Raw genomic sequence first — 17,441 nt, 5'->3', positions numbered from 1 at the left:
GAGTTTACCTTGTTAGACATGACCCTTTTCTCAAAGATCATAAAAGAAGGCTAACTCCACTGGATAAATGGTTAATGAGGAATGGGGTGTTCTCAGAGCATCAAAGTATCATTATAAAGATTAACACTAACTAAATAGAAAGAAAAATGAAACTTTATGATGGAGAAATCTGGTAAACAGCACCTTAACCAACTATTCTAGTGGAAAAACTTGTGATTATGTGCCTACGGATGTAATGCTGCAAGGAGTTCACATCACCTATGTAATAAAAACCCAAATTCAGAAATTGGGATATTCCACAAGTAAGACTCTTGCCCCACCCCACCAAATGTGAGTATTTAGGGAAAAAAGAAAGACGATGAGACATTTGTTGTATATTCAGACAAATGACCAATGTAATTCATGGGCTCTGACTGAATCTGGGGAAAAGTGGAAAGAAAAACAGCTATGGAAGATTTTTGGGACTGTTAAGTAATGTTAATATGAACTGTACAACTACAAGATAATACTACAAAACTACTAAGGTTTTTTAGGTGTGGAATTGGTATTGTGCTTAATAGAGACTTAGGACATGGAACTTGAAGGATTTAAGGGTGAAAGTCATGTCTGCAACTTACTTTCAAATAGCTCATAAGAATGAAAGTGAGCAAATAAGGGAAAACAGTAACAACTGCTGAATTTGGATAATTTGATAGGGTGTTATCAGTTTTACCAAGGCTCTTCTAGTTTTTCTGTGGATTTGAAAATATTTCCAAAAAAAAAAAAAAAAAAAAGTAAAGTTGGAGAAGAAAAGGAAATGCTTTTAGATTGTCTGCCTTAAGAATTTTTTTTTTGTCATTGAAAAGCTACGAAAGCACTGAATTTTTGCTAGGATAGGTGAACGCAGCAATGACCTAAGCACATAGAAAACTGAAGTTAAATATTTGAGGTCTTTGTTATGTAAAGAGAATTTCTGCAGCTGAGCTAAATTAGTTGTGATAAAATAAATCACAGCATACAGTGTCTGAAGAGTTGATTTGTAACTTGGGTACCATTACTTATCTAGGAGTCAGACATCAGACAAATCATAACATCCCTTAGTTTCAGTTTCCTCAAGAATACAATGTGAACACAATACAACTGTAAAGTTCTGTATTCCCAAACTGCCCCTGTGTCAATTATCAGACCAACTAAACTCATACTGCACAGGCCTGTTAAAAGGTTGAATGGGTGATTCCAGGGTCCTGGGATCGAGCCCTGCGTTGGGCTCCCTGCTTAGTAGAGAGTCTGCTTCTCCCTCCCCCTGCCCTCTCTCTCAAATAAACAAATGAGATAAATAATGGTTGGAGTAGTTAGTAGTGGGAAACTTTGAGACATGTAGTTTCCTAGTGACAACTCCTTTAATTGCCTATACAGATCACCTAAAGCTTAAAAATCCAAGGAAAAGTCAAGCTGTACTTTACACTGTAAAAAAACCAGTCTGCCTTATGTTTCAAACCATCCTACATTAGAATTAACATAAGTCTTTCTCTAGGAGCTGTTTCAAACATAACCTGTAGCGCCATCTTCTTCAACATTTCTTACCCTTTAGAGATATTTTGAAGAGGAAATAATTTTAGTATGCTGCACATATATAGTATAATGATATACCTTGTACAAACAAAATGCCTAACAATTAATTACCTAGCAATGTTTCCAGCAGCAGAGACAATAGAATTCTGTGAAACTGAGGCAACTCTGCTCATTCCTTGTCCATCCTGGCCCAAGTCATATACCTGTGAATAAAAAATTATACCTACTTAAACATAACTATAACCCACATACTTAGAAAATAAACTTTTAGAAAAATTTGTATTAAATAGACTCTTCCTTTTTAGGGATCCTTTAATTTAGGTACTTCACACAGATATGGAAACATCAAAGATCTGAAATTTCATAAAGAAAGGAGCCCTAAAAAGATTTTTTAAAAAGTTAACATATAATGTATTATTTGCCCCAGGGGTACCTGTCTGTGAATCATCAGGCTTACACATTTCACAGCTCTCACCATAGCACATACCCTCCCCACTGTCCATAACCCCACCACCCTATCCCTACCCCCCCACCCCCCAGCAACCCTCAGTTTGTTTTGTGAGATTAAGAGTCTCTTATAGTTTGTCTCCCTCCTGATCCCATCTTGTTTCATTTTTTCCTTCCCTTAAAAAGTTCCTTAAAAAGCACGCAGCTCATAGGAAAAGGTAAGAATAACTGAATCTCTTCCTTAAAAACAGGGATGTTCTTACCCCCCTTATATAGTAGTGTATTAATACTTGCCTGTATTACTCCTTTCTCCGAACGTGTATATAAAATGTTTCTAGAATTATCAATTGCAATTTGAACAATAGGATCTAAAAATAAGACAAAGAAAAAAAACCTCTAAAGATTAATGAATTAAACAGAGTAGCCATTTGTAACAAATTTAAATTGGCTGAATTAGAACTTTGCATTTGGGGGCTTTCTCTTGCTTTGCAGGTAAGTCCTACAATATTTGCATGAGGATAAAGATAGGAAGCATTTAAATCAGACAATATATGAAAAAAGCAGACATCAAACACTGTGACTAGATGAAGAGCCTCACAAATAAATAACTGCCTTCTTAATGAATTTTAAGCCAAATCAAAACCAAGGGCTAAATTATTTCTTCATTCAACATTTAATGAATGTCCACTATATGCTAGAAACATAGGAAATAATTACACTCAGTGCATTCCTTCAAGAAACTTCCAATTTAGTTTAATAAATTATTATGTGAGGGCACCTGGGTGGCTGAGTCGGTTGAGTGTCCGATTCTTGATTTCGGCACAGATAATGATCTTGGGATCATGGGATTGAGCCCACTGTTGGGGTCCATGCTCAACATGGATTCTGCTTATATCTTTTCCTTTGCTTTTCCCTCTCTTCCCCACCCCCCCCAACCTCTCCCTCTCTCTCTCAAATAAATTTTTTTTTAAAAAAGGGAAGAATAAAAAGAAACCTTATGAATATATAAAAATGTTAGTTATTTGATAAGACATTATTTAGCAAAACAAACTTTCCGTTAAGAATGAGAATTTCTGAAGAAAATGTTAAGCCAACAATTTTTAAAAATTCTGTTTGCCAAATTTATTGTTTTCTACTTACCATCTTCTGAGAATGTGAATTGTAGCAATGAAGGAACAAGGAAAGAAAGTGTGCTCTTTGAGTGGTTTATTTTCCTACATCTTTGGCTAAACCAACCTGCTTCTGCCTTAAAAGGAAAAATTGAAAGAAGCAAGACTTGTAAATATAGATATATTTGTCATAGGAACTAACCGTATTCCCACATATACAAAAATCCTCAAATCTTAGCAAAGTACAAATAATTGTAAATAAAGTGAGACATACTATTTGGAATTAGTATTGAGTTTAATCTTTTAATTAATAATAGAAAATGTAGTTAGCCATAATCAAATCACATTGATTTCTCAATGAAATCAGCTATTTCAAAACCTCATAGTACTATGTTAATGAACTCAAATTTTAGTAACCTTAAAAACTCTTTTATTTAAAAGTTTTAACTGTATGTTTGAATACTTTCCTTAAGAATATATTAATGTGCTTACATAATTAGAAAACAAAAGTACAGTCTATCCTTACTTTATCCAGAGGGAGGAAAAACATGTTTATAAATGCCAGACTTACTTGGTATGCTACTTCATATAAACAGCCATCTTTTCCAGCCAAGAAAATTCTGCCATTATCAGTGGAAGTTATTGTTAAAAGGTAAGTATTATCAGTGGGAAGAGAATATAATGGATCTGGAAGCAACTGCATTCCACCACACATACTGTCATTAAGAACACCAGAACCTATATTTTTTAAAGAAAGAATACAGGAATCAGCTTATCAAGATTTTTAGAGGTTGAAACAATAACTGCATTATTTTCAGAATTGGTATTTTTACTGAATTCTTTTTGACACACCCAAAAATTTCTATAACATATACTTTTAAATTATTATACAAAGTCTGATAGAATTTATTCAAGTTAAATAAAACCTACAATATGTACATATATATTTTAAAAATACATAACATATGTTTTATATATATAACATCGTAAAACATCAATTGACAAACTATCCTAAATGATTAGATTTTGGGAAAGAACCCAAGGATTTGATAGTAATAATCACTAATCTAAGTCACTGAAATTCAACATTATTTCACTCAAAACAGATGCCAGAAAGCAAGAGAAACCACTGAAAGTACTAATAATAAACTGAGGGCTTCTTATGTTAAAGGACAGAATAATATATATTTCAGTGTTCCCTATGTTAAAACGTCCATTCAAAAAAAAGAAACAAACTGAAAGCATTACAGAAAAACTCCCTAGTGTCAATGATTTCTCTTCTACTACCCTTTTATATTGTACATTTAAGGAGTGCACACTGATATGATAAATGTATTCAAAATACCTTCTTGATGGAGCTGCTAAACCCGAAAGATATCATACCTATAGGGAAGTATTGTTTTCCTGTGAACAAATAGTCTGGAAAGTTAAGTTAGTGAAAAAAATCAGCTTCTAATTATATTAAATTGCCTAACATATTTTTATTTTAAAAAGACTACATGTGGTTTGCTATACCTGTTTGTAAATTAGCATAGCTAAGTCCAAGAATCACTATATCCACGGGGGTTGCCAAAACCAGGAGATGTCGTACATGAGGTTGAAAGATGCCTAAGATAAAGCAGACATGGGTTAAAGATTATTCCAAAAAAAATCCACTTCCACTATTTAAGCACTGATAGACTAATGGTTTTATCATTGAAATGAACTAGTGACTAAACAGTATATGAAAAATGTGTCTGGCTGGTTCAGCTGGTACAGTATGCAACTCTCGATCTTGGGGTCATGACTTTAAGCCCCACATTAGGCGTGGAGCCTACTAATAAATAAATAAATAAATAGAATATGAAAATTCTGAACTCACTTTAGTTTTGATGTTAAGGTATTACTACCTACGGTTATTTAAATAAGTAGTTAGTAATAAAAAAGAGCCATCTTACAAAAGACACAATTCAGTATTTAATCCAATTAAAATCAGTATTACATTATAAAATAGTTTATTAAAATATAAAGCCTTGGGATCGCCTGGGTGGCTCAGTGGGTTAAAGCCTCTGCCTTCAGCTCAGGTCATGATCCCAGGGTCCTGGGATCGAGCCCCACATCGGACTCTCTGCTCAGCTAGGAGCCTGCTTCCTCCTCTCTCTGCCTACTTCTCTGCCTACTTGTGATCTCTGTCAAATAAATAAATGAAATCTTTAAAAATATATATATAAAGCCTTCTATTTGTATACTTTCACTCAAAGCAGCATAATTCACAGTACACCAAAGGTGGAAGCAACTCAAGCGTCCACCAAAAGAGAAATGAATAAACCAAAATGTGGTGTGTGTATGTGTGTCTATACACACATACATACATATATGTGTATGTACACACACACACAAACACACACACACAGAGGAATGTTATCCAGTCTCAAAAAAGAAGAAAATTCTGACAATACTACAACAGGAATGAATCTTAAGAACACTGTAAGTGAGGAGAGTCTGAGCGGCTCAGTCGGTTGAGCATCCTGGATCTTGATTTTGGCTCAGGTCATGATCTTAGGGTGGTAAGGTCAAGTCCCACATTGGACTCAGTGCTCAGTCCAGAGTCTACCTGAGATACTCCCTCTCCCTTCCCCTGACATTTGCACTCTTGCGCTCTCTCTCCCTCTAAAAATAAACAAAATCTTAAAAAAAAAAAACCAAAAACAAGTGGGGCGCCTGGGTGGCTCAGTGGGTTAAAGCTTCGGCTCAGGTCATGATCTCAGGGTCCTGGGATGGAGGCCCAAATCAGGTTCTCTGCTCAGCGGGGAGACTGCTTCCCCCCCGAACCACCTGCCTCTCTGCATAGTTGTGATCTCTGTCTGTCAAATAACTAAATAAAATCTTTTAAAAAAAGAAAAAAAAATCCTAAGTGAAAAGTCACAAAGAGATAAATATAATTCCACTTTTATCAGGTACCTGGAGTAGTTAAATTCATGGAAACAGAAATGAGTTCATGCTAAATGAGTTTCCCAGATGAATTTATATATCAAAACCAAATAATTTATAGTTTCAGAGGGGACATTACCAAGTACACAATTTTTTTAAATTAATTCACATGCTAAGGTACCATTTAACTTTATTCTCTTTTTTAACATTAAAAAGTGTGCATTGGTATGCGATTCTATGTATAATTACTTAATACCATATCATAATAATGTTATGCTATCCAAAAACAGTGTCTTATTGACAGTAATAAAAGATAATATATCTTATGATTATGGACATCTCTTCATGTGTATACCTTTGGCCTACTTAAGGGTATTAAACACCATGGAAAGTACGACAAAACTTTTACTTTCACAGATGAACATCAAGGGGTATAAAAGACATTAAAAAAAAAAAAGATTTTATTTATTTATTTGACAGAGATCACAAGTAGGCAGAGAGAGAGCACAGCGGGGGTGTGGGCGGCAGCGGTGGGGGATGGTGAGCAGACTCCCTGCTGAGCAGAGAGCCCTATGCGGGGCTCGATCCTGGGACCCTGGGATCATGACCCGAGCTGAAAGCAGATGCTTAGTGACTGAGCCACCCAGGCGCCCCTGTCAGCTCTCACTTATCTAAAAAGTACATTTTATTAGAACTTTTTAGAAATTAACAGTAAGTTTTTTAGGTGTTTGGTACAGTTCAGTTTGGGCTTCTGAATGAAAAAATTTTAAAGTTTTGAAGAAGTTTAATATTTGTGCACACACATGAACACTTAGGGTCCTTTGGTAACACGTCTGTTTTTGCCTTTTTTTTTTTTTTTTTAAGATCTTATTATTTGAGAGATAGAATGAAAGAGAGAGAACACAAGTATGGGGACGGGCAGAGGGAGAAACAGATTCCCTGCTGATCAGGGAGCCCGACACGGGACACCACCCCAGGATCCTAGGATCACGACCTAAACTGAAGGCAGATGCTTAACTGACTGAGCCACCCAAGCGCTCCTGTTTTTGCTGCTTTGATGAAAAAAAAATTCAACAGAACCATAACCCACTGCATTTTATTTTTTATTTTTTTAAAAGATTTTAGAAAGGCATGCTTTGGCACCAAAAACTTGCCCAATGGAACCTTCAACTTCTAAGGTAACTTCAATGACAGTATGAATTGATGCCTTTTCAAAGATGTTGGTTCAGTAATATCAAAATATAAAGTTCTCTTCTACTGAAAAGTCCACTGAATTTCCAGAACTAATTGAGTGAACTTGAGGTAGGAGGTTTACTGTTTTAGACAAGGAAAGACCATTCCAAAAATAACTTCCAGGAAGGAGTTTACACATGATTTGACTTTGGTGGCAGCCCTAGTTGGTCATACAGATGAGGTCAAATGACTCATAATCACTAATTACTCATAAACACTATAATGAATAATGCCCCAAAGCCATAATTCAGCTGAGTTACTTCCCTGGAAGATGCAAATGAAGCTAGACAACCACGTGACTCTTTCAATACATGGAAAATGCTTCCCTGAACTCAGAGAAGTGTGATTAACTCTTGTCAATTTCTCTGCAGACAAAAACCTGCAAGTGCTAGAAAACACTGAAGAACTCTATGTTTTATTCAATCATAAAATTGAAACATGTATTCATACTCTTCTTGCCAATGAAGCAAACTCTTGCCAAAGAGCTGAACTTAGAAAACAATGACTTTAAGAATAATATTTTCCTGGAATAGGCGAAATAAGATATGGACTTTGTTAGCTTTAACATTATGTTCAAGTTAGAATTTTCAGTGCTTATGGACAGCAACGTCAGAGTTGTTTTATAATCAAGGTGGCTCATTCTGTTAAGTGTCTGACTCTTGATATTGGCTCAATCATGACCTCACAGTAGTGAGATCCAGCTCCAGAGTCCAACTCTTTGCTGGGTATGGAGCCTGCTTAGGATTCTCTCTCCCTTAGCCCCTCTGACCCCCATTGCACACTCTCTCCCAAAAGAAGAAAGAATTGTTTCATTATCAAAGATCACAACTTCGTTGTCATATCAAAGACTCATCATAATTTTTTTTTTTAAAGACTCATCATAATTTTATGAGACTGAAGCGCTACCTACTGCGCTAACGAGGCACCTCATCATAATTTTAATTTTGCACTTAAGTTTATATTTGCATAGAGTTAAATTTTACTTTTTTTAAAGATAGACAATTTATATTTATTAAAATACAGAGCAGCGATAGCCCTCCATTGTTACTATGAATAAACTTTAGACAGTAACTTTTCTTAAAAAAAAAAGATCTATTTATTTTGAGAGAGAGCACATTTAAGAGTGAGCACATGTGAGCAAGCAGGGAGCAGGAGCAGAGGGAGAAGGACAGTCTTAGGCACTCTGCACTGAGTGTGGAGCCTCATGCAGGGCTCAATCTCATAACCCTGAGATCATGACCTGAACCAAAACCAAGAGTTGGATGCCTAACGGACTGCACCACCCAGGTGCCCCTGTGAATAAATTTTTTTTTTAAACTTTTAATGTAGAAAAGAGAGATACATATCTCATGGTGAAGAATACCTTGAGGTTCTACGTTAAAGAAATAAGTTTCCAGTGTAATCATGTAAACAGTGTATAAGACTGCATGTTTGCTCCATGTGAATATCATTTCAAAGCAGCTGTGACCTCAAAAGATTTTATTTAGGCCTTACAAACAATTTTGTGTTCTATTTCCCATTGTAGGAAGATTTCTCATACATCAAAAAAATGTATATTAAATTTAAATCAATCTATTACTATCTATCATTAGCTCTGATAAAAAAATCTGGCACACTGAAGTTGACTCTTAAACAATGCTTGCCACTTCTTTAAGACTTATTCTGAACTCTTTTCATTTCTATTGGCTATCAAGACTAAAAAAAACAGAGATAAAAATGGCTTTTACATTAAATTCAGTGACTGATAAAAATGTATAATGCGGGGCGCCTGGGTGGCTCAATGGGCTAAAGCCTCTGCTTTCGGCTCAGGGTCCTGGGATCAAGCACCGCATCGGGCTCTCTGCTCAGCAGGGAGCCTGCTTCCTCCTCTCTCTCTGCCTGCCTCTCTGACTACTTGTGATCTCTGTCTGTCAAATACATAAATACATAAATAAAATCTTTAAAAAAAAATGTATAATGCAAAAAATTTAAGTAATTCAACGAGAGTAATAAAAAATAAGCAAAACAAAATTCAAAAATTATAGTTTAACAATTTTATTTATTAAAAATCATTTTTTTAAAGTAAGCTCTATACATAAGATGGGGCTTGAACTCATGATCCTGATATCCAGAGTCACATGCTTTACCAACTGAGCCAGCCAGGTGTCCCACTGTAACAATCTAAAGACAAACTCACCTCTACCATTATATGAATAAACTGTTAAATATTCCTAATCACTATACATATTTCTAATTAGAATTCAGACCAAACTTCAAAATTTCAACTTTATTAAAATGTGCTGTTATTCAGTTCCATGTATATACATATGTAAAATATTCATTACGTTTTTATTTCTTACCAGGTTTTGGTTTCACAAGTCCCACAGCAAGAATGGTCTCACTAAGTCCATCAAAATAGGCAAGGTCTCCTCTGTCAATAGTTAAAGAAAAACATGTTACACATATAAAGAAAACAAAGTTTTATTTAAAATGTTCTTTAAGGGGCGCCTGGGTGGCTCAGTGGGTTAAGCCTCTGCCTTCGGCTCAGGTCATGATCCCGGGGTCCTGGGATCGAGCCCCACATCGGGCTCTCTGCTCAGCGGGGAGCCTGCTTCTCTTCCTCTCTCTCTGCCTGCCTCTCTGCCTGCTTGTGATCTCTCTCTCTGTCAAATGAATAAATTAAAAAAAAATCTTTAAAAAAAAAATGTTCTTTAAGACATCAGAATATAGTGAAAAATAAATCAGCAAACAAAACTGTTTAAATTCCAAGATCTAGACACACAGGCGTATCTAAGGCTAATAAACACAAACCAAGGAATGCTGCTCCCCATCCCAAACTTTCCCCCAACCAGGTTGCAAGGCTCAAGTATCAGCCATTCTACTGCTGGGGCAAGACCTCTTCAGAAAAACAGACTCACGGGGAAAAAATAAGTTTGAGAGTAGAAGAGAAACATTGATAAAAAATCTCCAGCATCCCAACCTGTATCCTAAGTATAAATAATTCTACAGGAATTTGAAACTTATGGTCCACTAAAGGTGACTACAGCAATGACAAAACCAAACTCAGCTCAACTCTCCATTATAAAGGCTTAACCTGCTAGGCCTATTTCTAAGGATAAATACTATTTACTGCATTATCCACTGTCCTACACATGATATCTAGCTTTCAAAAAACACATGAGACACAAAAAGCACAGGGAAAAAAAGCCTGTCAAGAAACAAAGCAATCAACAGAAATGGACTCAGCTATGACCCTGATGTCTGAACTACAGACAGTAAAGTTAAAATAAATAAATCTGATTAATATTGTATAGGTGCTAATGGAAAAAGTGAACAATATAAACAAACAGATAAGGAATTTCAGCAGAGAGGTGAAAATTGCAAGAAATAAACAAGTGAAAATATTAGATATAAAAAGTACAGCACAGAGAAAGAGCATCTCGTAAGAACTTTTGAAGTAGACTTGACATAGCTAACAAAGGAATCTGTGATCCTGAAGTTGGGTCAATAGAAATTGTCCAAATTGAAACAAAAAGGAAAAAAAAAAAAAAAAGAATGGCAAAACAAAAATAGAACAGAACATCCAGGGGCGCCTGGGTGGCTCAGTGGCTCATGACCTGCCTTCGGCTCAGGTCATGATCTCAGGGTCCTGGGATCGAGTCCCGCATCAGGCTCTCTGCTCAGCAGGGAGCCTGCTTTCCTCTCTCTCTCCATCTACTTGTGATCTCTCTCTGTCAAATAAATAAATAAAATCTTAAAAAAAAAAAGAACAGACCATCTAAAACCTGTTGAAGAACATAAAAAAATCTAACAAATCTCCAAACAAAGAGGGAGAGAGTGGGGCAGAACAAATATTTGAAGATAATCACTGAAAAATTTCCAATAAATTCAGTATTTTATTATGATGGATATGTTAGATGTTAATGGAAATATGCAAATTTTCATTAAAGGGAAAATCCTTTTTAGGGGAATTATTCTTACATTTATATATTACATAATTTTTTGGCATTTGATTTTCTTAAATATACTCTTGCCTAAATGAAGAGGTTTTATTCCTTAGTATCAAAATGACCATGTTACAATAACACAACAAACTAAAGTTCAGGGTATTTGAAGAACAATCACAACCGTGTATTACTGCTATTAGGACTACGTAATAATTCAGTCATAACTCTAGCTATGAAAAGTTGTAATCGAATAAAAATCAGTAAACAAAAATGGTTTCACTTAAGCTACAAGTTCAAGTTGTCACATTTAGTGTCACTTCAACTCAATGATACAGTGTATATGTGTGGTTCCTAACAGATGTTTTAGTCACCTAAGCAAAGAGTAACAACTACATGGGCCTTCCTTTCATTAACCCACTTATCTCCAGAAAGCCAGGTGAGATTACCAGAACAATAAGCTTTATTTTAGCTAGAATGTCTTGGACCTTCACTCAGACTACGACATACATTCAAATTACACAAAGATTAAGTTCACAGATCAGCAAAATTGGTTAGTCACTTCAGTAAGTGAAGAGACTTTCAATGCATAGAAATGCATCGAAAATAGAGATCCTCAAAACGTCAAACCATCTCTCTAAGCACTACTGATAGGCTATCTTACTGGACGATAAGAGCTTGGCAACTAGACCCCTGCTACTCAGAGTGGTACTTAGACTGGCAGCATCACTGGGAGTCTGTTACATTGTAGACTCCTGAGGCTCACTCAGAACTACTGAAACAGAACCCACATTTTAACCCCCTACCCAGGTGACTGGTATGCATACAGAGAAGCACTTATCCAGATGTTACATGAATGAAAGAGAAACCAGGCAGCTTCTGATGGGTAGAACAATAGCTGCAGTTAAGATTATCTAAATTCTGATCATGCTACAGCAAACCAGCATTAAATACATACCCATCTTCATAGTTCCACATGAATATGTCACTGTCGATTGTGAGCCAAGCTCTGCTGATAGGAGGAAACACGCCCATCATGCAGTTACACTGCATGTCTGAAGTCGTGTGGATGTAAGGCAAACGACTGCAATCTTATCTTTCTTAAATTTGCTTAGGTTTTGATTTAAAATTTATGATTAAAAAGTCACGACCTAAACACTCTTTAAGAGAAAATAAAGTATCTTAATTTCTAACAAGTTTAACGAAAAACATAGCCATGACAGAAATAAACCTGTAATTTATAATTTCTAAATAATGCTATCTGACCACTTAAAATGTATTCTAAAGGACAAGTGAAATGTTTCTACCATTACTGACTTACTGATTGCGAATAACACCATTAAATTTTGACCATGAAACCAAATTTTGACCATAACACCATGAAAAACTTACTGGACTAGTTTCTCCAATTGTGTAAGAGCAAGACTGATTAAAAAAAAAAAAAAAAAAGAAGCACATGGATGCTAAAGTCATAGCTTGACAATCTGCAAGCCTCTTATAAATAATACAACTGAATTATATTATGTAATTATAAGACAAGGAAACAATTATGAAATAATTTCCTAATGTTTCTTCAGAAATAGTATTATCAGAAGATTAAAGAATATAGGGGCACCTGGGTGGCTCAGTGGGTTAAGCCTCTGCCTTCAGCTTAAGTCATGGTCTCAGGGTCTTGGGATCAAACCCCACATTGGGCTTCTGCTCAGCAGGGAGCCTGCTTCCCCCTCTCCCTCTGCCTACTTGTGATCTCTCTCTCTGTCAAATAAATAAATAAAATCTAAAACAAAACTTAAAAAAAAAGGTAAAAGAATATTAAGAAACTAAATAAGAGTAGAATATGAAATAAGGTATGTTTTATATTTAATAACACTATTTCATCAAGTCTCAAAGAAACACTGAAAATTTTAGGGAAAATATTAAATTCTAATAGTTTTTCTACTTACAAGTATTTCCTTAAATTTCCATTTCCTTTATTTTTGAATCAGATTGTAATGAAATTTGTAATGCTTTCACTTTAAATAGATTAATATACTTTTTAGTCTCATTAAATATTAATACAGCATCTTTTTTTTTTTTTTTTTTTAAAGATTATTTATTTATTTATTTGAGAGAGAGAGACAGTGAGAGAGAGCATGAGCGAGGAGAAGGTCAGAGAGCGAAGCAGACTCCCCATGGAGCTGGGAGCCCGATGTGGGACTCGATCCCGGGACTCCAGGATCACGCCCTGAGCCAAAGGCAGTTGTCCAACCAACTGCGCCACCCAGGCGTCCCATTAATACAGCATCTTAATATCTATATTATGAGGGCTATAGATTGATAAAAAAGCTTCCTAGGAAATAACTATAAATCTAATGCCTTTATAGGGTATGCCACACCTAAAAAAATTAGATAAAATCTTTCTTTCTAGAGGATAAGAAAACTCCTCTAGCAACTCAGTCTACGAAGATGCCATTAGTGTTTCATTCTTATTGTGATCCTTAGAAATGCAATCATTTATAAACTTTAACTCTAAGAGAGCAGTAAGTGCAAAACCACACCAAAAATTTTTGGGGAGGGGCAAAAAGAAGTACCTGACAGATTGTTTTAATCAATTTTAGAACAACATCTCAGTTTTTAAATTAAAATATGAGAAAAAATAAAAATAAAAATCATAGGTCTTCCAGCTAAAATGTAGTGGTAAAAGCTTCCTTCTATAGCATTTAACTGGAAAGTACTACTTTGCAAGAATATCATTTAAAAAAATGCAGAACTCCTTGTAAACAATTTACTCTCTTCAGTGTCCCAGAAAAATTAAAATGTTATTCAAATTTTCAACATTCAATGTTATATGAAATTTTCTAGGCACATGGCAAACTACCCACATAATTAAAAAAAAATTTTTTTTTTAAGATTTTATTTATTTATTTGACAGAGAGAGATCACAAGTAGGCAGAGAGGCAGGCAGAGAGAGAGAGAGAGAGGAGGAAGCGGGCTCCCTGCTGAGCAGAGAGCCTGATGCGGGACTCGATCCCAGGACCCTGAGATCATGACCTGAGCCGAAGGCAGCGGCTTAACCCACTGAGCCACCCAGGTGCCCTAAAACGTTTTTTAAATAAAGCTCTTAAATAAAGCTCTCTGTGATATCCACACACCAATTAAACACAAAGCAAGGATAATAATAAGAATAGCAATTTTAAAAAATTTTAAGGAGTTAAAAACAAGGTAACAGGATACGTCCAAACTGTTCAACAAGTTCAGGTGGGAGAGGAACTCTTCGGATGGAACTGATCTCTGGAAGGTTGGGTACTGACAGCAAACCAGGTCCTTGTAGAGGATAATCCATATCTGACATGCCAGAAACAGTGGGATTATCTGCAAGTAATAAAACAAAGCATTTATTAAAATAATAATGTTTTGGGCATCAACTAGGCATACTGAAGCACTGCAAGCTACAAAATAAAACTGTACATCTGGTGGTTGTAAAGGTAAAAAGAGAAAATAGTTCTGTCTCAACACAAACAGGGCCTGGGAAAATCCAGTGTTAACATGGGGGCAATTACAGGTTTCAGCCCTAAACAGAAGATTATCTTTCACAAAGATTTCATAAGAAAGGAAATACTTGGGGCGCCTGGGTGGCTCCGTGGGCTAAAGCCTTTGCTTTTAGCTCAGGTCATGATCCCAGGATCCGGGGATCGAGCCCCGCATTGGGCTCTCTGCTGGCCGGGGAGCCTACTTCTTCCTCTCTCTCTCTCTGCCTGCCTCTCTGCCTACTTGTGATCTCTGTCTGTCAAATTAATGAATGGAATCTTTAAAAAAAAAAAAAGGAAATACTTATTTCAATAATTTAGTTTTTTTTCCTATTATTTTACTAATCTGAAATGGGCAAATATTTATAAAACCACTTTGTGATTGTCATATAAAACAACTGTGAACAAAATATTGATTGGGGGAAAAGAGCTATTTCATTTCCCACTTAACTATAAATAGATTAAAAAATCTCTGCATTTTTCTGTTAGACCACCCCCCAAGACCAGTAAGAAATACAAATAATACCACATATGCAATATTTTATTGGGGGAAACCACAGACTGCTCTATAAAATGTTCACATTGGGCAACTTGCTCTCAGACAGAGTCAACTAAGGGCAGAAGTGGGCTACTCTATTCAGCCTTTCTATGTCTTGAACAGGGAGGTGTTCTTTAGATCTGACTGATAACTTATGTTTATCCCAGGCACCTTTCCAGGCTCTCTTTCCACAAAGATATTGTGGAAAACTGATATATAAAAGAAATTCTAAAAGTATCATGGAAATTTAAAATATACAACTAGGGAGGAAAATGCAATCAATTCCTATCTACTGATTTGATTACCCAGTTTCAACAATTACCAATACATGACTGATCATGTTTCATTTATAGTCTTAGCTACTACTTTCCTACTGGATTTTTTGAAGCAAATCCCAAACATCCTATTTAATCTTAAAATATAATTTTAATAGGATATTGCACATGTTAAATGACAATGGAAACACAAAGGATGGAATTAATAACTCTGGTGAAAGTGTGAATGGTTAAGAAAGTCCTCACAAAGAAGTGATATTCAAGGAGTCTGGAAGAATGCCAAGCAAAGAAGAAAGAAAATTCCATAAGTGATGAAGTAAATGATGATATAAAATAGAATCCTGAAGAGGGAGCTTTTTACGAAAAACATGTTCAATTCTGTGTGACTGGAACAAAGAGTTTGAGAATTGGATGGAAGAAAGGGAGGAGATTAGGTTGAAGAGGTTGATGTAAAGGTGGATAGAATCTATATGAATCAGATAAGAGGACAAGAATGTATGGACTGTTTTTACATCTTGCTTTTCAAATCTAAGGAGGTCAAAGGGAGTAATGCTGTTCAAGATGAGAGTTGCTAATAGGCCACTCAGTTCTTATAAACACTGGTAAGCAACTGCCAGAAACAAATACTACATGTGTTTCACTTCTATCTTTCTCTGACTACAAGTCTACTCAATTTTTATAAATCGCCAGAAGTGTCTTTTAGGTTAACATTGCACAGATTATCCTTATTACTTTATCTCGGTTACTGTTTACCAAAAACCTTGTCTCCAGAGGCATTGGTGGTTCAGTGGTAGAATTCTCGCCTCCCAAAAACCTTGTCTCTGTATTAAGCTTCTTTTCTCCAATATAGGTCTCAAAAAGGGGCCACTTTTTTTTTTCTTAAACAACTTATGTAACTCCATGCCTTGAGGAACCTGGTCATAATTTAAAACCATGATACAGAGTACTTTTCCCCTTACCTCTCTTTTGTTGGCCCATACACTGCCTTACCTTCCCTGTCCATCATCACAGCTAATATCCCTGCTCTCTTCCTTTATTTCACAGGTAATGAAATAAAGAATATTTATTTCTTTAATAAATACAGGACCCTGTATTTATTTATACAGAGAATTCCAGTTCTTCGTATTACAGGACTGTATTACAGGACTTCGTATTACACTAACTCTACACATAATAAAAGCTATCTTTGAGAGAAAATGGTAAATTTCCAAATTTCGTTCGCTCTTCTGTTTTAGTCTAAAGTTAATGAGGACTCAACAAGAATGAGACTTGGATCAGGCGATCCTACTCAACTGGCCTTAGCGATGAACACTTGGAGGCAGTAAGCAGCTCGTTAAGTTTGGGATCTTTGCTTCAAATGGGTTGCTCGTCACTCCTCCCCTTTCAAATATCGGCAATGAAGTGAGGACAGAAAAATAAACGAAAAATAGACTCTTTTTCGCTCTCAGAAATGTAGCAAACAGCTCAATCTCAAAATGTTTTCGCTGGACCCACCCTGGGGATAAGGCCTAGTTAGGAAGTCAGGGGAGAGTCCTTTCGGCTGAGAAAGCAGTCACCAAATGGGCACTGATCACTCACTTGGGGCAGACACCATGAGAAGCTCGGAAAGGTCCGGGTACATGCGGTCTTCTTGCAACTGACGGTCGATGAGCCGCCCTGCATTTTCCAGAGCTTCCTGCAAGGCTGAGGCCGACGTGGAGGCCGGCATCGCCGAGCCCAGTAAAGAAGACGGCATGTCGCGACTCGGAGACACCAGCGTCTGGAAAAAGTAAAAAACCAAGAAGGAAAGAGAGAAAATCCAACACCCCAGCTCAGACCCACAGCTTAGAGCGCGCGCGCCAAACGAGCGCCTCGGCGCTTGTGCATGACGCACTTCCGGTCCATCCGGAGGGGAATTTGAAGGCTGCGTTTTGAAGCCGAAGAGAGGAAGTTGTGGAAGGGATGCTGGA

At 36.3% G+C, this 17,441-nt stretch overlaps 1 protein-coding gene across 1 annotated transcript in view; it reads right to left on the bottom strand.

The window, feature by feature from the left end:
• The window catches only part of NUP155 (nucleoporin 155), a 65,307-nt gene extending 47,960 nt beyond the window's left edge, over positions 1-17,347 (bottom strand). The window contains exons 1-9 of the mRNA XM_044232524.1: positions 17,071-17,347; positions 14,387-14,524; positions 12,132-12,228; positions 9,590-9,660; positions 4,623-4,715; positions 3,679-3,845; positions 3,139-3,244; positions 2,293-2,366; positions 1,663-1,754 (exon numbers count right to left, since the gene is read on the bottom strand). Of these exons, the coding sequence (XP_044088459.1) occupies positions 1,663-1,754; positions 2,293-2,366; positions 3,139-3,244; positions 3,679-3,845; positions 4,623-4,715; positions 9,590-9,660; positions 12,132-12,228; positions 14,387-14,524; positions 17,071-17,227 (995 nt within the window). The 5' untranslated portion in view covers positions 17,228-17,347. The remainder of the gene's footprint in view (positions 1-1,662; positions 1,755-2,292; positions 2,367-3,138; positions 3,245-3,678; positions 3,846-4,622; positions 4,716-9,589; positions 9,661-12,131; positions 12,229-14,386; positions 14,525-17,070) is intronic.
• Positions 17,348-17,441: the final 94 nt, after the last annotated feature.

The sequence above is a fragment of the Neovison vison genome, chromosome 1, assembly GCF_020171115.1.
Source record: "Neovison vison isolate M4711 chromosome 1, ASM_NN_V1, whole genome shotgun sequence".
Classification (NCBI taxonomy): Eukaryota; Metazoa; Chordata; class Mammalia; order Carnivora; family Mustelidae; genus Neogale; species Neogale vison.
The sequence above is the reverse complement of the archived record's forward strand: the minus strand, read 5'-3'. Positions and strand labels throughout refer to the sequence as shown.